Source organism: Gorilla gorilla, chromosome 5 (assembly GCF_029281585.2).
Source record: "Gorilla gorilla gorilla isolate KB3781 chromosome 5, NHGRI_mGorGor1-v2.1_pri, whole genome shotgun sequence".
NCBI lineage: Eukaryota > Metazoa > Chordata > Mammalia > Primates > Hominidae > Gorilla > Gorilla gorilla.
In genome coordinates, this window is record NC_073229.2 from 182,045,534 (window position 1) to 182,067,385 (window position 21,852).

General features: G+C 42.8%; 1 protein-coding gene across 3 annotated transcripts in view; it reads left to right on the plus strand.

The window, feature by feature from the left end:
• SNX9 (sorting nexin 9) overlaps window positions 1–21,852 on the plus strand; it is a 228,538-nt gene that overhangs the window by 91,154 nt on the left and 115,532 nt on the right. The window contains exon 1 of one of the 3 annotated variants that reach the window (XM_031012280.3): window positions 16,614–17,008. The exons of 1 other annotated variant lie outside the window; for it this stretch is intronic. In XM_031012280.3, coding sequence (XP_030868140.1) covers window positions 16,997–17,008 — 12 coding nt within the window. In that variant the 5' untranslated portion in view covers window positions 16,614–16,996. Of the gene's footprint in view, window positions 1–16,613; window positions 17,009–21,852 lie in introns of those variants that run through there. One more of the 3 variants, XM_055390988.2, reaches the window with a different exon arrangement.

The window sequence follows — 21,852 nt, forward strand, 5'->3', positions numbered from 1 at the left end:
CTAACATTTCCCTCTAAATACCCACATGGTCTACAACTCTAAAATGAATCTCATTTAAAAAATATAAAGCAAATCAAACGTCCATCTGTATCCTACCATCTACCAAATAATCTTAAAATCGAGTAAAAAATGGCAGCTGGTAGCATGCAAACCAACTGTTTGTTTGTTTTGATGTAGTCAGAAGCAGATGATTTAAATCACCTGCCAAACATTTACTTTGTTTCTGAAATTTAAATGCAGTTGTCATGGCAACACAACATTTGGATGATCTGAAAACTGGGACAACTGCATTTTTGGACCCAACTTCCTTTCTATGTCAATCTAAACTATATATATATATATTTGGCTTCAGCCCTGGAAAAGCCCAGTACAGTGCTTGCAAAAATGTGATTACTAATCACCAACAGTGAGAACACCTGTAGGAAGATTAAATACCCTTCCCAAGATGGTTCCAGCTGATTATTCCAACTGCCTTCCACTGGCCGCTGCTCGGCCCCTCCACTCTGGCCCAGCTGCCTTCCTCCCCAGTCCTTTAATGAGCTACCTGCATTCCTACCACTACCCTTTCTTGGCTTCACCCTGTGCCTTTCCAACCTAAAGGAAGGCTCTTTCCTCTTCACACAATGTAAGTAATTTCCCTCCATCCTTCAAAGACAGGAGCAGCTGTCGTCTCCTCCTTAAGCCTCCCTTGACCATGACAGTTCACACTCTTCCTGCACAGTTATAGGACAAGGACTCTATTTGAGTGGGGCAGGGAGAAGGGAGACCCTTCACTTCCTCAACATTTGAAAAATGTGGCTGTTGTAATTGCATTCTAACTGATCCCCAAGTCATGAGTCACTTTCTTCTACATTATTAGATCTACCAGAATTATTATAAAATAAATTTGATCATGTTTCTCTGTCACTTGAAATATTCAATTGTAAATCCTAAAATGATGAAAGATCTAAAACTCAGGTCCCAGAAACATGGCATACTTAGCTAATGCAGACCCTACTCTCTCTTTATCACATCTCCCCACAAACACATAGAAACACTATATAAAATATAGCAAAATTATTTAAAATGCATAGCTGAGCTCAAAAGCTCAGATACCAGAAACAAAGAAGGAACTTAATGTCAGAATGAGTAGTAAATTTATAACTTGAGGTCTCAGATATTGGGATGAGGTCAGGAATTGGATTTGCATTTAGGCCCCAAAGGCTAGGGGAGGGATTTTAATACTCAAGTAAAGGCAGGAGGTGTCATCCTAGGCCCACATGAGGCAAAGAGCTGGAACTAAGACCCCCAAATAAACTAAGACTCTGGAGAAGCTATCCTTTCAATGAAAGAGGGACCAAAAAAAACTATATTCTCCCAAGAAAACAACAATAAAGTGTACCCTAGCCAGGGTCCTGGAAGGAAAAAGATTCCCAGTGAAATACTGAAGTTCCAAACCTGCATTATGCAGAGGTGTGGAGTCAAAATTTACAGTGCCTTCACTGTGTGAAAATTTACAAGCTAAAATTTTAATATGAAAATTAGTCTCACACTGGTGAAATCTCTGGTTACCTGGCAGAATAAAATATAAGCTACTTCCCAAAGATATTTTCTTAGTTGAAAATACAAGTGATTTTCTCAGGAAAAAAAAATCCTAAAGAAATGAGCTCATAAACAAAAACTATAAACTGCAGGAAGAAACAATTCACCACAGACACAATAAACAGAAAGATTAGCAAGAACTTGAGATTACAATAGAACTGGAAATGGCTGGTAAAATAAGTCTTTAAAATTATATTTTTAAAAGATATCATCATTTAAAAATAGGACTATATAACAAGATCCATATAGCTCCTATAGAAATAAAAATATATGTTTTTTGAAATTTAAAATTCAATTGCTAGGTTAACAACAGATTGGACTTACTGAGGAAAGACTTGGATCTTTAAGAAATATCCCAGAGTACAACATAGAAAGATAAAGAGATGGGGAAAATGTAAACAGGTTAAAAGACTTAGAAGATAAACTCAAAGGTCTAATATACATCTCCATCAGTTAGCTTTTGTTGCCTAACAAACCACTGTATGTCTGTTTATGATGTTTTTGCCTCTCAGCTCCAAATTCACCCTTTTTGCCAGCTCTGTGAAAATGGATCTGAGCCCGTTAAACATGTTTTCTTTGCCATATAGCTTGATATTAAGCTATGTCAGTAGAGGGCACCTGGAAGAGCAAGGAGTTTTTCCTTCTGTTCTGGTATGCTCACGATGTGCATGGCTTCCCCAGAAGTGAGCTCCTGATGTGTGGGCAGTGTGCCCAGCACCAGGTTTCTGCAGGGCTCTCATCTTCTCTAGAGCACAACTCCTACAGGATGCAGCCACCAGCAGCACCTAATGCCCAGAAAACATCAGAGAATACACATGTCAACAGTAATTGGAATAAAAGAGAGGACATCGCTAATGATTTTATAGACATTAAAAGGATAATAGGGGAATATTATTAACAGCATAATGTTAATTAATTTGGTAATTTAGATAAAATGAAAAATTCCTTGAAAGGCACATTTTACCAAAACTGACTCAAAGTAAAAAAGGATGCAAATAAATCTCTATCAACCAAAGAAATTGAATTTGTAACAAAAAGTCTTCCCATTAAAAAGAAAGCTTAGGCCTTTGACTCTATCAGGTAACTTAATAGTAACCAAAAATGTTCAAGATAATGCAGTGCTGGCAGAAGATTAGACATACAGACTGACAGAACAGGATAGAGAGCCCTGAAACAGACCTCATATCAATGCTCAACAAAGTTGTCCAGGCATTTCAATGGGGGAAAAGACAATCCTTTCAACAAATGGTGTCTTAACAACTGGATGTTTGCATACTTAAAACAATGAACCCCAACCTTTAGCTCATATCATACACAGAAATTAGCTCAAAATGGTTCATGGACCTAAATGTAAGAGCTAAAGCCATAAAACAAATGAGAAAATCTTCATGATCTCATGATAGGCAAAGATTTCTTAGATCATAAACTGTAAAAGAAAAAAATGATAAGTTGGACTTATTTTGGTTTTCGAAAGATACCATTAAAAATAAAAAGCCAAGAAATACATAAAAAGGAACTTGGGGAAAATATTTATAAAACAAATATCTGATAAAGAACATATCTAAAACAGATTAAGAATTTTGCTTCTAAATAATAAGACAAAAAACCTAATTTTAAAATGGGCAAAGGATTTGAACAGATACTTCACAAAATATGCTATATTATATGATGCTTAACATTGTTAGTTGCCAGGGAAATGCACATGAAAACGATGAGATACAACTGCATGCACGCTAGAATGACAAAAACTAAAAAGACTGACAGTATCATGTGCTGGTGAAGATGTGGAGCAACTAGAAATCTCACATGTTTCTGTTGGGAATTGGGAATGGAAAATGGTACAGCCATTTTGGAACAGTATGTCATGTTATTATATAGTTAAACATCCTCTTATCATATGATCACTCAATTTCATTTCTAGGTCCATACTCAAGAGAAATAAAAACACATGTCTACAAAAACACTGGTATGCAATGTTCATAGTAACATTATTCACTATAACCCTTAACTGGAAACAGCCCAAATGTCTATCAAGGAGTAAATGAATAAACAAATTGTGGCATATCCATTGAACAAAATACTACTTGGCAATAAATAAGAATGACAGCTGATATATACAACTGCGTGAATGAATTTTTTTAAATATCATGCTAAGTAAAAGAAGCCTGCCACAAAATACTACATACAGTATGGTTAATTTATATGGCATTATATTATAAAAGACAAAAATATAATGACAGAAAGTGGGTTGTTTGGGACAAGGGTTGGTGATAGAAAATTGATTACAAGTGGATGCAAGGAAACTTGCTTGGATGTTTTGTATCTCCACTGTGGGGGTAGTAAGCTGTCTATATATATTTCAAAACTCAACGAATTAAACACTTAAAATCACTGAATTGTATTATAAATTACTCCCTGATAAAGCTGTTGGGAAAAAATTCCAAGGTCTTTGGTGATACTGTTGAGCTGTGGAATCAATTAACTATAAAATCTGCCCAGGCTACTTGCAAGCGAAGTCATTCTAATCAATCTAACTGATAACTGTTCTCTTAACTCTTCGGTTATTGCACTGTAACCATTTGCTTATTCTTCCTTTCTCCGCTGACTTATGAAATCTTCAGGAACGGAACCCTTGATGTTGGGTTTTTTTTTTTTCTGTCTGACATACAGAAGGAATTTTCTAAATTCCTGCTGAATAGTAATTGATGCAATCTCTCTCTGGCAAAGCTCATTTAAAACTGTAGTTTGGCTGGGTGTAGTGGCTCATGCCTGGAGTCCCAGGACTTTGGGATGCCAAGACTGGAGGATCACTTGAGCTCGGGAATTAAAGACCAGCCTAGGCAACATAGTGAGCTTCCATTTCTAAATAAAAAATAAAAAAATTATCCAGGCGTGGTGGTACGCACCTGTAGTCCCAGCTACTCAGGAGGCTAAGGTGGGAGAATCACTCGAGCCCAGGAATTCGAGGCTACAGTTAACTATGATAGCATCACTGCACTTCAGCGAGACCCTGTCACCAAAACAAAAAACAAAAAACAAAAACTATAGTTTGATACCATTTTTTTTCCTTGAATCACCTTTTATTGATGCCTGTGTTTCCTCACTCCTTATTTATGGAACAAACGACTCACCTTCCTTAAAGTGAGTAAAGATGCAACTAACACCAACTCACAAAAAAAGAAAAGTACAGTTTTCTTGGAGTCATGAGGAGTCAAAATGCTTGAGCTTAAAGAGTGGCTTGATGAAAATCGGTTTGCATTTGTGTCACCTCCAGAGATGGCTCTCCTGGGCTCCTTAAGAGGTTTTCAGACTTAAGAGTCATTAGTGCAGTCTATGCTAGAGCCACAATTAGGGATCACCCCACTCTGCCATCCAGAAGATATGAAGTGTATTGCTGTACAAATTATTCAATATATTATAGTTTCTTAAAAAATAAAAAAGCATTATTGGAGTAGAGGCTAGTTGCTACAAATGCAGTGTAAGATGATTAGGAAGGTAAAAGAAAATGTACAAAGATAAGATAGGGAGTCAGTGTGGGCTACCTTCAAATGTGGAAGTTAGAGATAATGGAGGTCACTAGACTACAAACTTTGTGACTCCACGGGGAACTCATGTTTTAAAAAGTCAGAGTCAAAGGTGATCCTAAGATTTCATGCTTGGGGGTAGAACATGGTGATTCCTTAAGCAAAATGCGCCTTGTTAACTCTTTTGTCCCCAGTATTTAATACAAAGGTATATTGATGATCTAGTGCCACCAAACAAATTACTCCACTATTCAGCAGCTTAAAACAACGCACATTTATTTGGGGCATGACTTAGCTGGGTGCCTGTGGCTGAAGGTCTCTCTTGAGATTGCAGTTAGGTGTCACCCAAGGCTGCACTTATGTCAAGGCTCACCTAGGGCTGGAGAATTTATATGCAAGCTCAGTCATGTGACTGTTGGCAGGCCTCAGAAATCTCAGTAAGATCCAAACTTAGTCATGTTTTTGCAGGCTGACCTCAGTTCCTTGGCCATGGAACTCCTCCAATGGCTGCCCAGATATCCTCATGACATGGTAGCTAGTAATCAGAAAGAGAAAGACAGGGAATCATAGAGCAACCAAGATGGAAACCAGTCTTTTTATAACCTAATCTTGGAAGTGACACCCATCCCTTCAACCCTATTCCATTCATTAAAAACATTTCAGTAAGTTCAGCTCACATTCCAGGGGAAGGGATTTTACAGGGAATGAATGGGGGAAAAGGGTATCATTGGGGGCTATCTTAGAGGCTGCCTGCCACAAAAGTCTAGTGGGCTCTCCACAAATATATGTCCAATTAATCAAAGAGCTAGGAAATAGAGAAACAATAGTAAGATTGGGAGAAAATTTTGTGAGATCAATTTAGTTACATGTTTAATTTTGTGTCCTTGTGTGAGATTATGGCAGACAGTGTATTTACCAAACCCATTTCCTTCTTCCTCTGAGCATACGACTAGACTGCACTTCCAGCCTTGCTTAAAACTTAGATGAGGCCAAGTGCTTGGACCTGGCCAGTGTAAAGTGGGTGTAAATGGTTTCCCTCCTCCCCTATATGCCAGCCAGATGCTGATGTGATGATCCAGTGAAGGCCCCTGAAGACTTTGGGGATGGTACAGCCACTAAATGGAAAAGCCTGGGTCCCTGAATGACTGTGCAGAGCAGGGCTCTCCCCAGCCTCCCAACCAACCAATATCTTTGGGAGTGGGGGAAATTTTGAGTTAAGCCACTGAAATTTGGGGGTTATTTGTTGTAATAGACAAGACACTATAAGATATTATAAAAATAGAGTAATGAAGACAAAGTGGCATTGACATAGAGATAGGAAATACACCAATAGAATGGAATCTGGAAGCCAGAAACACACCCATACATGTAGTATGATGCAGTTGGCATTGCAGATCAGAGAGGATATAGTGACTTTGTCAGTTAATGATGATTAATTGACTGATTAGCCATGTTTAAGAAATTGAAGATAAATTTCTATCACCGTGCACAAAAGCAATCCCACAATGATTTAAATGTCAACACAGCTACTGTGAGTGATCACAGTGATCTGTGTGCAAGAAAAAGAAAAGGATAGAATACAAAATTCCTACAAAGAATTTCTGAAAGTCAAAATTCATACAGTAAATGGCAATTCTGCCAATTTCTGTCAGACCCAGTCAGACACCCGAGGCCTCCCTGCAGGACCCCGTCCTGTTTCTGTCACGACATCCACTCTTGCCAGTGACTTGTCAGCCACTGCAAACCCCAAAAGGTCATATTCTCTTCCCCAGCACTCACAGCATAAACTAACCCTTGGTAGTGAGCCCAGGGTCATGTGTTCTCACAGCACACACTAGCCCTGGGTTTGAAAGCCAAAAAGATCAGGAGGTAGAGAGTGTGGGGGCGGCAGCTCAGTGCACAGTTAGCTCTGGGAGGAGAGGAATTTACAACCCTCAGGGCTCCATGAGGAAGACAGGAGACCTCAAAAGGGGTCAGCAGCACCTCTCCTCATTCCTCAGAGGGTCTCAGGAGTTGTCAGCAGTGTGCTTTGAGTCCTTTGTGGTCACCAGATACTGTCAAAAGACGCAATTACAACAAATTTAGTTTCAGGATCCTAACTGGCTTTTCTTTGCAATTCTAGAATCAGGCAACACTTCATGGTACACTATAGAATATGCTATACAGCAGAGGACTTTGGCTTTCTAGACAGAAAAGGGGTGAGGAAAGCAGTATCAGAGAACAAAACGCGCACTGGTCCTTTCAAAGTTACTTTCCTTGTAAAGATTCAAGCAAAAGGAACTTCCTTACTGTGCCAGCTAAAACTGGCCTGTTTGGGAAATTGCTATTATCTCTCTCTCTCTCTCTCTCTCCTGATTTTTTGGAAGGTCAGATAAACAATGTAGTTTTGGCTTGGTGGCATGAAACTTCAGCATGAGTCATTCCATTTTGGTTTGGTCTCTCAGGCCTAGTGCAGGAGCTCAGTCCAAACCAATGGCTTCCAGTAAATGTTATTTAACAGTTCCAAGTTCTTGGAGAAGGGAAGGGAGGAAATTTTTCAGAATAGTGTGGCTATAACCACTGGGCGGATGAATGCCTTCAACTACGTAAGAGCCTTTTAACTGGTCTTCCTCTAGAGTGAGCCTGCCCTAAAGCATCCTACATGCCACTGCCAAATCTTCCAAAAACATTACTAAGATAATTTTTAATGGTTTCCCATGGCCTCCCAATGTCATAATCTGTCCTCTACCCATCCTTCTAGACTTATTCCCACATGACAACTTCTGTGCCAGTAAACATGGTCTAGCCGATGTCAGGGAAATGCAGCCTGAACTGCTTCCTTGTTGTGTCTTGATTCATGCCATCCTTCCTCCTTGAAAACTGGAAAATTTACCTGTCTTTCAAGAAAGCTCAGATTACACCTCTTTTGAAATTTCCTGATTATTCCAATTGCAAGCAACAACTATCTGTGAAAAAAACAATTGTCAGGGCCAGTGTCATGGGCCTATACAGTTCACAGGGCCTCAAGAATAAAAGACCCCATACGTAGTTTACCTCTCTTCTGCTGTCTTGAAATTCTCAATAATTTTTCAGTGAGGGGCCCTGCATTTTCATTATGCTGTGGCCCCACAAATTATGCAGCCAGTCCTGATAACTGTCCCCTGAGGAAAGAACTTGTATCCCTATCTTAAGTGATTTGGGCTGCTCAGATCACGGATATCCAATTCCTCACAGAGTCAGTAACCATGGTACAAAAATATTCACTTCCCCTCCATTTCTGTCTAGTCAATCTATTGAATATCAGGCCAGTTTTATGCAAGAGATCAGTAGGTCCTTAATCCCCCCTTTCTCCCCAGTACAATTATATTTTCAAAAGAATATGCTAACTTAGTCTGTAATTGCCAAGTTTCAGTGAAGGCTTGGAGGCTGGGGCTGATTGCAAGGCTGGCCCTGGGGTTGGTGTGCTGGAGTTTGAGGCAGGAGCAGTGCGGTTTGACTGATTTCCCTAAATTGTTTTGCTTTTCTCTGCTTTTTCTCCTTCTTTATTTCCGTAACCACAGGTTCTCTAAAACACAGGTGTTTCTCTTTTCTCCCAGTGGTTCTCGTCACCACAATAGGAGAGTTTTGTTTTCAGGAAGGAGCAGAGGACACTAAGTAAGAGTGAATAGCCAGCCAGGGCTGTCTGTGGGTTTGTTGTTTTTTTTTTAGACAGCGTGTCACTCTGTTGCCCAGACTGGAGTGCAGTGGCCTGATCTTGGTTCACTGCAGCCTCGGATTCCTGGGCTCAAGCAATCCTCCCACCTCCCACCTCAGCCTCCCAAGTGGCTGGGACTCTAGGCACATGCCACCACGCCCAGCTAATTTTTATTTTTTTGTAGAGACAGGGTCTTACTATGTTGCTCGGGCTGGTCTGGAACTCCTGGACTCAAACAATACTCCCAACTCCCAAAGTATCGGGATAATGGGCATGAGCTACCACACCTGGCCCAGGGCTCTCTTAGGGTGTTAAGAGGAAGGTTTTCTTTTTCTCATGAGATTTTAAGTTCCAGGAGCACAAAATGCGTTTTTCATGACTTTGAGCTTATCTCCTACAGCACTTTGCACATTGTAGGCTCTCAATACATAGCTTAGGCGTGAAATAAGAAGCAGCTAATACACATACACGCCATGGAACACGATGCAGCCATAAAAACGGATGAGTTCATGTCCTTTGCAGGGACATGGATGAAGCTGGAAACCATCATTCTCAGCAAACTAACACGGGAACAGAAAACCAAACACCTCATGTTCTCACTCATAAGTGGGAGGTGAACAATGAGAACCCATGGACACAGGGAGGGGACCATCACACAACAGGGCCTGTTCGGGGGGTGGGGGGCTAGGGGAGGGAGAAATACCTAATGTAGGTGATGGGTTGATGGATGCAGCGAACCACCATGGCACGTGTATACCTATGTAAGCAACCTGCACATTCTGCACATGTATCCCAGAACTTAAAGTATAATAATAAAAAAAAGCAGCAGCTAATAGACCACACCAGCCATGAGAGGAACCCCTGCCTCTTAAACTCCTCGAGTGCCAAGCACCAGGCCAGGGCTCTTGTGTGTATCCCTCCAGTCAATGAACATACAATTGCCCCCTGAAAACCGCCCCTTTGCTATGCAAATATTGACACAAGAGGTAACGGGTAGATCATAACTATTTATAAGAACCATCTGTGTTTCTAAACAGTCATTTACTTAATATTTTTTAAATTAAGCTAGAATTTCTAAAGAGTATAACAATAAACTTGTTACCTGTTTTGAAACTAACGCGGAGTTTGTATTTACTGGAATTGTGAGCTTTATGCACTTGTTTACTAACAAGGATATTTTGCATTTTGACACTTTCTTACTTCATCAAAAGCTTTAATGATTTTAAAAAGCAGAAAAGTTACTGATGTGCCTGGAAAAATCCTGAGAAACTAGACTTAGGAACATTCTCTAGACATGGAAAAGAAGAGATGAAATACACCAAGGGACTGAAATGAAATACAGTGGGGTAAAAGATAGAGAATATTGAGGAACGAAATGAATGACTGGAAAGAAAAAGAAGAAAGGAATGCCACAGGAGTGAGCAAATACAGGTACTGGGTGTGATCAATACCCTGTAGTCACTGGAAAACAGCATCTTGGGAAATTTGTTACAGAACTGAGAACTGCAAGAAGATATTGGCCACCACCACCATGAAGCCCAGCACATCGTTATAATAACTATTAAGATCTGTTAGAACTTCCTGCTACTCCAGTTAATCACGGACTCTTCAGAACAAACCCAGGGCAACACTGCTATGTTATTGACTGAATGTTTGTGTCCTCCTTAAATTCAGATGTTGAAATCCTAACCCCTAATGTAATGGTATTTGGAAGTGAGGCCTTTGGGAGGTGATCAGGTCATGAGGACAGAGCTCTCATGATTGGAGTTATGCCTTATAAAAGAGATCCCACCTCGCTTGTTCACCCTTCCACCATGTGAGGACATAGCGAGAAGACGGCTGTCCATGAACCAGGGGGCACTCACCAGACACTGAATCTGCTGGTGCCTTGATGTTGGACTTTTCAGCCTCCAGAACTGTGAGAAATAAACATTTGTCGTTAATAAGCCACCCAGTCTATGGTATTCTGTTATAGCAGCCTGAACAGACAAGACAGACATTGGTACTGAGGATCAAGATGAAAGTAACTGCTCAAGTTCACACAGGTGACAAGCAGCAGAAGTGAGTTTCAAGCCAAGGATGCCTGATGCCAGGACCAAGGCCATCTCTTCAGCACTCAGCACTCAACAGTGGGTGGGCTTTCTGATCAAAGGCCTGGGGAAGGAGAACAGGACTCACAAGGGATGGAGGATGTAATTTGCAGTGTCTGACTCTAAATCATGGTGGTCACAGCAAATGTCCTATACTTGTATTTAGCAAGCACTGTCATTAGAGTTGCCTTCCATAAAGCAAAGATATGAGAGTGTGTCAGTGTGTGCTGGCATGTTATGTGGGGCTTTTAGCTTTAAAAGTAGCACTTGAGCCAGGCATGGTGGCTCACGCCTGTAATTCCAGCATGTTGGGAGGTCGAGACCAGTGGATCATGAGATCAGGAGTTTCAGACCAGCCTCGCCAAAGAGACCAGCCTGGCCAATATGGTGAAACCCCATCTCTACTAAAAATACAAAAATTAGCTGGGCATGGTGGCGGGCACTGTAATTCCAGCTACTTGGGAGGCTGAGGTCGGAGAATTGCTTGAACCCGGGAGGGCAGAGGTTGCAGTGAGTCAAGATCGTGCCACTGCACTCCAGCCTGGGCAACAGAGGGAGACTCTGACTCTAAATAAATAAATAAATAAATAGCACTTGAGCCCTAGAGGTCAAGGTTGCAGTGAGCTGTGATTGCATCACTGCTTTGTAGCCTGGGCAACAAAGTGAGACCCTGTCTCAAAAAAAAAAAAAAAAGAACTCTCTATAGTTTGTGTATTAGTCAGGGTTCTCTAGAGGGGACAGAACTAATAGGATACACACACACACACACACACACACACACACACACACACATATATATATACATATATATATGAGTTTTTTAAGTATTAACACACATGATCACAAGGTCCCACAATAGGCCATCTGCAAGCTGAGGAGCTAGGAGAGCCAGTCTGAGTCCCAAAACTGAAGAACTTGAAGTTCAAGGGCAGGAAGCATCCAGCACAGGAGAAAGATGTAGGCTGGGAGGCTAGGCCAGTCTATTCTTTTCACGTTTTTCTGCCTGCTTTATATTCTAGCTGTGCTGGCAGCTGATTAGATGGTGTCCACCCAGATTAAGGGTGGGTCTGCCTTCCCCAACCCAGTGACTCAAATACTAATCTCCTTCATCAACAGGCTCACAGACACACCCAGAATCAATACTTTGCATCTTTCGATCCAATCAGGTTGACACTCAGTTTTAACCATCACAGTTTGTAACTTGAGCAATGACACATGAACTAGCAAAATGTCCTCTATCCACTGTTACTTCTTTGTGCCCAACCACTGAATGCCAGTACGTCCCCGAGGACTCACGCCAGCCTGTCCTTAACAGGTCAAAGAATTAAAACAATATCCTAGGGCAAAGTTTCATGAGACACCAGGGATCCTACAGGCTGGGACTTCATTTGGGAAGCCAACTGGTGAGCCAATCTTCTCTTGCTGCCCTCACCTCACAGCTCAGTCCTTCTGGGAGTCGGAACTACCCAAACTCAGCAAACAGTCTAGTAAAGAACCTTGAGCAAACAGTTCCTGTTCCAGCCTAACACTGCCTGCTGCTGCCACCTCTGCCATCCATGCAGCCTCCCTAGCCTCCAGTCTCTCTCTGCCCATGCCAACTGTCCCTTCCTGGACTGCTCAGGTCCTAGCAGTCAGATTTCTGCTCAATTTCTAGTTCTGGACACTATGTCCCGTTACTGTTTACGGCTCTGTGTCTCCCAGACGATGGAGAAAGAAATCTGACTTAGTCAAAATGGAACAAAAATGAAAACCAACCAATCAGCTAACCAACTAAAACAAACACAATTTTAAAACCATACACTTTTCATACATACACTCAGCTAGTCTAATGCCAAGGGGAAACCTTATAGGAAAAAAACCTCTCCTGCTTCTCTTTATTCCTATAAAGATTCTTCAGAGCACTTATAAAAGCACCTGGCACATTAGACATTTATTTGTAGTTTATTGTCTTCCCCCACCCTCTACAGATTGTTAAGTTCTAAGAGAGCAGGGACTTTTGTCTCCCTCACCTGTAACAGCATCCGGTCCAAGGTGAGGACGTCATACGTTTATTAGGATTGGAATGGCACCAGCTGCACTCCTTTCCGCGTTTATTTTCAAGGTCACCCCGAGGTTTTCTTTAACCTCATTAAATTCATGCCGTAAAGTGAGAGGAGGAGGTATCCCCTTGTGCCAGACCCAGGCTGACTCTGTATTATTACACATTATTCTCATCCTCCGATCCTTACATTAGGCGACCATCACACATTTTCACTCCGTTCCACATTAGTTCCCATAGTTGCACTTTCCCATGCTAGTTTCCCATTAGTTGACCAAGCATTTCGTTGGGCTCTGAGCTCTTAAAAACAAGGAGAATCTAATTTTGAATAAAAACACCTGATCATACTGAACAAACCCAGGGAAGAGGTGGTGGCCATTATTTTCCTGTCCCCCCAGCTGTGTGGCTGGACGAAGCTTCCTGTGAATCCTAATCACTTTACCTCCTGTGGCATGATTCAAAAAAAAAAAAAAAAAGCAGCTAGAGTACAAAGCCTAAACAGAGTGGCTCTGTTGCTCTGCCTCCAGGTCGTTTTCTTTTGAAAGTGCAATCTAGTAATAACCAAACGCAGTCTGCAAATGCAAATCCAATTGCTTAACTAATTGTGTTCTCACCCCTGGAGTAATGGAAGTTCATGCTGTAGAAGAAAATCTGAACTTAGCATGGCCCAGGGTTCTGGGTTCTGGGTTCTGAAGGCAGGCCTGCATAGAGAATCAACTCTAAGGAAGCTCGCTCAAAGGATGGAGGTGGACAGAAGAGAGATATGCATGGGTGATCAAGTGGGAGCAGAAGACAAACGCCACCGCTGGGTGCAGTGGCTCACGACTGTAATCCCAGCACTTTGGGAGGCTGAGGCAGACAGATCACTTAGGATAAGGAGTTTGAGACCAGCCTGGCCAACGTGGCAAAACCCTGTCTCTACTAAAAATAAAAAATAAAAAATAACTTAGCCAGGCGTGGTGGCAGGTGCCCGTAATCCCAGCTACTGGGGAGGCTGAGGCAGGAGAATCACTTGAACCTGGGAGGCGGAGGCTGCAGTGAGCCGAGATTGGGCCACTGCACTCCAGCCTGGGTGACAGAACAAGACCCAGTCTCTCTCTCTATGTATAAATATATTCTATGAAAGTGGGTCTCCTCTATAACATTCATGAAGTAATGTTGATTTTGATTGACGTATATAAAAATAAAACTCCTAAGTTTAGCAGTATTTACTGGAGATATACTACCCAATTCATTACTAAAAATGTGATAAAGATTTTAGTTATGTTCAAGATCCCTTCGGTGTGGCTTATTGTGAAAGTGCACGTTTATCTCTTTTTTTTTTTTTTTTTTTTTTTTGAGTCGGAGTCTTGCCCAGGCTGGAGTGCAGTAGCTCCATCTCGGCTCACTGCAACCTCCGCCTCCCGGGTTCAAGTGATTCTCCTGCCTCAGCCTCCTGAGTAGCTGGGACTACAGGCGAATGCCACCATGCCCAGCTAATTTTTGTATTTTTAGTAGAGACGGGGTTTCACCATGTTGGCCAGGATGGTTTCGATCTCTTCACCTCGTGACCCGCCCACTGCAGCCTCCCAAAGTGCTGGGATTACAGGCGTGAGCCACAGCGCCCGGCCATGTTTATCTCTTTTTATGTACTTTTTCATTTGTTTTTGACAGTCTTGCTCTTTTTAAAACAACAACAACAACAACAACAAAACTTCTAGAAATGAGGTCTCACTATGTTGCCCAGGCTGGTGTTGAACACCTGGGCTTAAGCAATCCTTCCACCTTAGCCCTCCACCATTACTTCTAAAAAATAAAACCAGGGTTATGAAATCGTTCGGGTGGGAAAAGCTTGAAGTCTCTAGTCTTCTTGCTTTCATGGTGCTGGGTGCTCAGGATAACAATTTGCATAGGATTTGCCAGATGAGCATGTGGAAAGGCCTGTCTTCACAGGTGTGCCCCTAACTTTGCACCTTCCTATCAAGGGATGCATTGTTGAACGGCTGCAGAGAGAGCTGTACCCAGCCTTCACATTTAAAAGAATATGGAAAACTCATTACTTATGACATTGCCTGAGTTCAAATCCTGGCTTTTCCACATACTAGTGTGTGCTCTTAGCCAAGTTACTTCTTCCATTGTTTATTAAAATATAACTGCTGTTTTTAAATGAAGTCATACATACACATGGTCAAAAACTCTGACAACAGGATCTGGCGAATCTTTCTCAGAAATTTTCTAGGAATGTGTAACATATTTCCTTTTTTTTTTTTTTACATAAACGTACCATACATAATGTTCTTTTTATCTTTCTTAACACCTCTTAGAATATTATCATTTTCTTACGGGCTTCCTAGTATTTTGTTTGAATGGATGTATCTTATTTACTGAAACAGTCCTGTTAACAAACACATAGGTTGCTTTCTGGTTGGAGTTATTACAGAACAATCTTTGATGAACATCTTTGAACACTTGTACAAGTGTTTGACAGGATAAATTCCTAGGAGGGCTGCTGGGTCCAAGGCTACGGTCATTTTCGATTTGAATAAGTATTACCAAATGGGCAAGTTATTTAAGTGAGCCCTGAGTCGCTCTTCTTTGTAAACAGTGGACAATAATGAGTTTCTCAAATGTTTCTTATAAGGATTAAATGAGATGGGGATGTAGAAGCCTAGTATACAGCAAGCAGGCCATCAATGAATGTTGGCCTCCCAACATTTTTTTTACGGAGAAAGACAACTATTTATGCATATTATGATGACTATAGCTTAACCATGAGCTCAACAAACACAAAAATTCACAGAAAATTCTGCAATACCGTATCTATTTTAAACCCCATTATTGAATGTAACTAGTGAAATCTCAGGTCAAATAGAATGTATTTAAGAAGACACAAACTTGACATTAAACACCAGAGATTTACATTTGATAGTTGTCTCTTCTTACAAATATATCCCTCATAATAATAAAAAAGCACTCCACTAGTATGCCAATTAAGACACATCTTCCAGTCGTGTTTTGTCCTTGAGTGAAAAATCTTGCTGCTCAATTCAAGTCATTCGTTTATTCATAACACCCATATATATATCTCCAACTCTGGAAAGAAACACTGACAGAAAAATGGAAAATTTTAGAGACCTCGTTTCCACTTCAGAGAGCCTGTTGTCCCCCAAACCTCTCGGGCCCTCCGGTATTTTTAAGCTTATCAAGATTCCAGAATGAGGTTAACGGGGCGTCACAGAACGAAACCCCCCACCGTCCCGTCCCAGGGGCTCCAAGCCAGGACCCCGGCCTGAGGGAGCCTCCGGGCAGGAGGAAGAGGCCCAGGAAGCCATCGCTCCGCTCCTTCCCAGCTGTTTATGTGGTACTCAGGGTACTCGGCCAAGGGCACGGCGACCCCGCAACACCCCAGGCGTGGGGCAAAGACAGCGGGGTTGCGGGGCTCCTGTCTGCCCGGGGCGTCGAGAGTTCCTGTCGCCTCCTCCCGCCTCATGCACGGAAAGCGCCGAGCCACGGCGTGCGGCGCCGGCCGAGCGTGAACCGGAGTCGGGGTTCGGCTCCCCCGAGCGGCTCTGTGGGCCGCGGATCGCTTCCCGTGGGGCGGCCACGCAGGGTGCGGGCCATGGCCTGGGGCGCCCGTCCGGACCCCGCCGCTGCGCGGGACGCCGCTCCCAGCCTCGACCAAGGGCGCCCGGGGGCGGCGGCGGCGGCGGCGGCGGCGGCGGTGACTGCCCGGGGCGGCGACTGCCCGCGGCGGCGGCGCGGCGCGGGGGCGGCCAGGAGGCGAGGAGGCCGGGCCGCGGCCGAGGGCCCAGGGCGCGCTTCCGCCGGGCGTCGCGCGCGCCGCGGTAAATGGGAGGCTCGGCCGACAGGGGCGGGGGCCGCGCAGCCGGGGACTTTCAGGAACTGCAGGAGCGGGCGGCGCGGGAGTAGCCGAGCGCCCAGCGGCTGGGCCTGAGCGTCGAGACTCGGGGCCGAGGCGGAGGAGCGGCCGCCGCGCCGGGGCCCAGCCGGAGCCGCCGCCCTCGCCCTTGCCTTTGCCTGCGCGGCTCAGAATCACCATCCGCGGCGCGGGAGACGAGCCGGCCGTCCCGGGCCGGGGGACCCGCCCGCCATGGCCACCAAGGTGAGGGGCGCGCGGCGCAGGCCGGGCCGGTCGCTCAGGCCCGCGGCGGCGCGGAGAGGGTCGGGGCCGGGGCCGCGGGGAGGGTCGGGGCCAGGGGTGGTCGAGGGGCCACTCCGCTTCCTCGGTGGAGTCCCCGGGCGGGTCCGCGGCCCAGCCAGTCCCTTCTGGGCATGGGTGCGGCGGGCAGTGCAGACAGACCGGCAGGATCGCACCGGGGGAGGGCGTCGGGTCTGGGCGCGGGTTGGGACCCCGGGCGCAGCGAGGTTTGGGAAGTTTGCACCTGAGCGTGGGCTGCGGCGGGCTCGCCGGGAGGGGCCGCGGGACGGAAACTTCCCGCAGCCCGGGGAGGCCCCCGAGGCGACTGGCGCTCTGTGGTGTCCGGCGTCCCCGCCGCCCCCACGTCCCCTCCCGCTGCCGCCTGGGGGACCCTCGCCCCCGCGGGGCGGGTGGGAGTCGAGACCTCGGCGGAGAGGACGCGGCGCTTCCCGTCCCGGCCTGCGGGGGCTCGTGGCCGGGGAGGGACCGAGGCTGGGACGCCCCGCGCCCCTTTGCCTTCGCTGCTGTTATTTTTTTTCTTTTGTTTTGCTACCTTTTCATTGTGAATGGCATTGCCGGCATGAATAAAATATCAAGAGGGAAATGACTGTGCTTTCGGTTACGTGTTTGCCTGAAAAAAGGCCCAGGCCCGAATTACGTGGTGGAACTTTGACTCCTGCTTGGTCATTGGCTAGGAGCGGTGGTTTGCTTGTTTTACGTTATTGTTTATGAAATTAGCAGTCACTCTTGGCTACCTGAATTTTAAAAAGCCAGCCTCCCCCGCTCCTTTTCCTTGGGCGTTTTCAGTAGTTACTTGATGTAGAATAGTCACTGGGGAGGTCACGGTCACGGAAGGGAGGACCTGGGGGAGGAGGCTCTATACCTGAGCCATTAACTGATCTGTGATACGCTGTGAGGAGTGGGTTTACTTTTGCACTTAGTTTTTGTGATGTCACTTTGTTAGCATCAGCACCCCTTTGTCTATTTGTTTTTGAGATCTCTGAGCTACTTTTGGGTTGCTAGAAACGTTATTTTTTATTTTTCGATAGGTGTTTGCTTTTTTTGTGGAGTGTTAAGGTAGAAAATGGTAAGAAATGTGAAATCTCTTTGAAAGATCAGCATTGCTTGACTTCGGTCTGCTAGATGTTGTGCTGTGGTAAATTTTGTGCTCTGAATCCATCTAGGTGCAGCGTTTGTAGAGAAATGGGGATTCTCCTCCAGGGAACCTGTTGCTGCTGTTACTGAAATAATTACCTTCTTGTTAATGTATTATTGCCTGTGCTGTGCTTTGGTTTTATTAATGCGATAGAACTTGCCACCTTTTTAACGTATTAATTTTGTGTTGACCTTTTTAAAAATAAAACTTAGGCCAAGGATTTCTAAGGAAATTTGATTTTGAGGTTTGTTGCCAGACATTCCAGAAATTACCAGTTACACATCCTAGTACATGCTCATCTTGCAACCTTAAAAGCGGTTTATAGGCCGGGCGCGGTGGCTCAGTCCCACCTGTAATTCCAGCACTTTGGGAGGCCGCGGTGGGTGGTTCACCTGAGGTCGGGAGCTCGAGACAAACCTGGCCAATATGGTGAAACCCTGTCTCTACTAAAAATACAGAAATTATCTGGGCGTGGTGGCGCGCGCCTGTAGCCCCAGCTGCTCTGGAGGCTGAGGCAAGAGAATCGCTTGAACCCGGGAGGCGGAGGTTGCAGTGATCCGAGATCGCGCCACTGCACTCCAGCCTGGGCGACAGAGCGAGACTCCGTTTGAAAAAAGAAAAGACGAGACTCCGTTTGAAAAAAGAGAAGACGGTTTATGACATAGAGATCTGTCTAGTGGTGGCCAGTGTGTTTTTACACTGGTCTACTGAGGCATGTTATCTGTACTGTCCTTTAAGTGGAATGCAGTTTAGCAACTAGTACAGGTATATGTAGTGAAATTTTTATTTCATAGTTAAGCCTGAACTTAATTTTTTTTCCAAAAAATCGAAAAGTGGTTCTTGTATATTAATCTTGAATTGCATGTGTCTTTGATTAAACACGAGCCTTGAAGCATGCGTAAGGACTTCCTACTTCGTTATCTACACCACTCCAAAGGCAAATTCCAGTAGTTCTGTTAGTTTCTTTCGGCTGCCTAATCACTGTTCCACATGGTGCTCATTTCCATGTTTACATTGTGACAAACCATTTCCATTTTAAGAAAAAGAAGAGCAACGAAGCAGTTATTAAAAGAAGACCCTTCCTTAGTTTTCTGACATGCTGGTGATTCTTGTGTCAAACCAAAGTCTCATTTTTTAATTGTTCCCAGAGAGTCAAGTTGGTGCTTTCCTCCCTTCCCCCATATACACACCCCTTCCCCACACCTGAGTAGTTGTGTTTTTTCTTTTGTCTTCTTCAAGGGGTGGGGAGAATGTGCTTAGTAGTAATGACTAACTTTTAATAAAAATGTAGGCTCCAGTGGCACTCAGGCTGTTGCTATAAGTATTAACTGATGAAAAGTAAATTCAGTATCTGGATATTTTAAGGGATGTCGATTTCCCTTTGAATTTATCAAGAGACTTGGCTATAGTGTCTTCAGATACAATTTTCTTGTTTGTTCTTACGTATTAAGGATGTGGTTATCACTGAACTATTGGGATTTTTAAAAACTCCACTATATTTTACAATAAAAAAGGAAATTATCTTTTAGAAGAAGAACTTTGGTTTGACAGTCCTTAACTGCTAAAGAAAGTTAATCAGGGTCGGGTGCCGTGGCTCACGCCTGTAATCCTAGCACTTTGGGAGGCCGAGGCGGGCGGATGACGAGGTCAGGAGATCGAGACCATCCTGGCTAACACGGTGAAACTCCATCTATACTAAAAATACAAAAAAAATTAGCTGGGCGTGGTGGCGGGCGCCTGTAGTCCCAGCTACTCGGGAGGCTGAGGCAGGAGAATAGCGTGAACCCGGGAGGCAGAACTTGCAGTGAGCCGATTTTGCGCCACTGCACTCCAGCCTGGGTGACAGAGTGAGACTCCGTCTCAAGAAAAAAAAAAAAAAAAAAAGGAAAGTTAATCAGTAACTGCACATTTTAAGGGGATTATCTGTTTTCTATTTCTAATCCTTACTCAGTAGAGTGCTGCATTCAGTTTAAGTGTATGCACTCACTCAGTGCAATCAAGTCTTGTTTTACAAATATTAATACAAAAGCTGCAGAGCATTTTAGTCTTGACCTTTATTGGAAGCCTCCAAAGGTTATATTTCGACCCAGCCAAAATATAACCTATTTATATTATAGGTTATATATATATGATATATAAATATATTTTATATGCTATATAAATATTATATTTTATATGATATATAAGTATATTTTATATGATATATAAGTATTATATTTTATATGATATATAAATATTATATTTTATATGATATATAAATATGTTTATATGATATATAAATATTATAGTTTATATGATATATAAATATTATAGTTTATATGATATATAAATATAGTTTATATGATATATAAATATTATAGTTTATATGATATATAAATATAGTTTATATGATATATAAATTATAGTTTATATGATATATAAATTATAGTTTATATGATATATATTATAGTTTATATGATATATATTATAGTTTATATAATATATATATTATATTATAGTTTATATAATATATATATTATATTATAGTTTATATATATATGATATATAAATATATAATACATTGTCAGTCATCCTGTTTTATTTAAAAGATCAAGTCCTGGAAAAGAAATGAAGAATTTTTTTTCAGTGTCTGTCAAAGGGGACATGAAGAAAATTGTTAGTGGAGGTTAATCCATATCTGTATAATTTAGCTGTAATTTCTACGTCAAAGTTAACCTTCAGTCACTAATTTGGATCCTTTTGTGCTTACGTAGTCACCTTTAGGCTAACTATAACAAGATTCTAGGAGTTCTTGATGCTTTTTTTTTTTTAACTCTTCGGTTCCAATACCTAAAGTTATACACATGTGTTACACAGCTTGTCTGGTTAAATTAAGTGGGTATGGAATGTTAAAAATAATGGTAGGGAATAAATGAATTACTTAAGACTTGTTTATTCCATGCATAGATTAGTGAGAACAATTCAGAAGGCATACTTTGTAGCCCCTCCAGAGCAGAAACTTCTTTATTTGAAGACTAGAATAGAAATATCTTTCTAACAGGTCTTAAGGATTAAAGTTGATTTTTATGGCTTTTAAAATGTTTGGAAAATGCTAACCATTTAACTTTGTATAACAGTAATATTTTCTATGTGTCTTAAGTAGAGTGTTTGTGCAGTATTTGTATAGTGAAAGATAAGTTCTGTGACAGTAGAAAGATGAACAAGTCTCATTAAAGAAGGAATAGATTAGAAAGCATAAAAATGTTGCAGTTTTTCTACTGTGCCTTGTTTTTATATTGACCATCTGAAAATTAAATTATAGTTTTACTTTAATTGTCCGCTTAAAACTTTGTAGCTTTGCAGTACTGCTGTTTCTTTTCTGGAATGCTGTTCTCCCTTGTCCTTCCCTAGGTACTTTGTTTTTAGATGTTAAGTTTTTATGATTATGATGATGATTTTTTTTTTTTTTTGGAGACAGGGTCTCGCTTTGTCATCCAGGCTGGAGTGCAGTGGCACGAACACAGCTCATGGCAGTCTCGACTTCCCTGGCTCAGGTGATCCTTCCACCTCAGTCTCCCAAGTAGCTGGGACTACAGGTGTGCGCCACCATGCCCAGCTACTTTTTGTATTTTTTGTAGAGATGGGGTTTCACCATGTGTCCTGAACTGAGGTG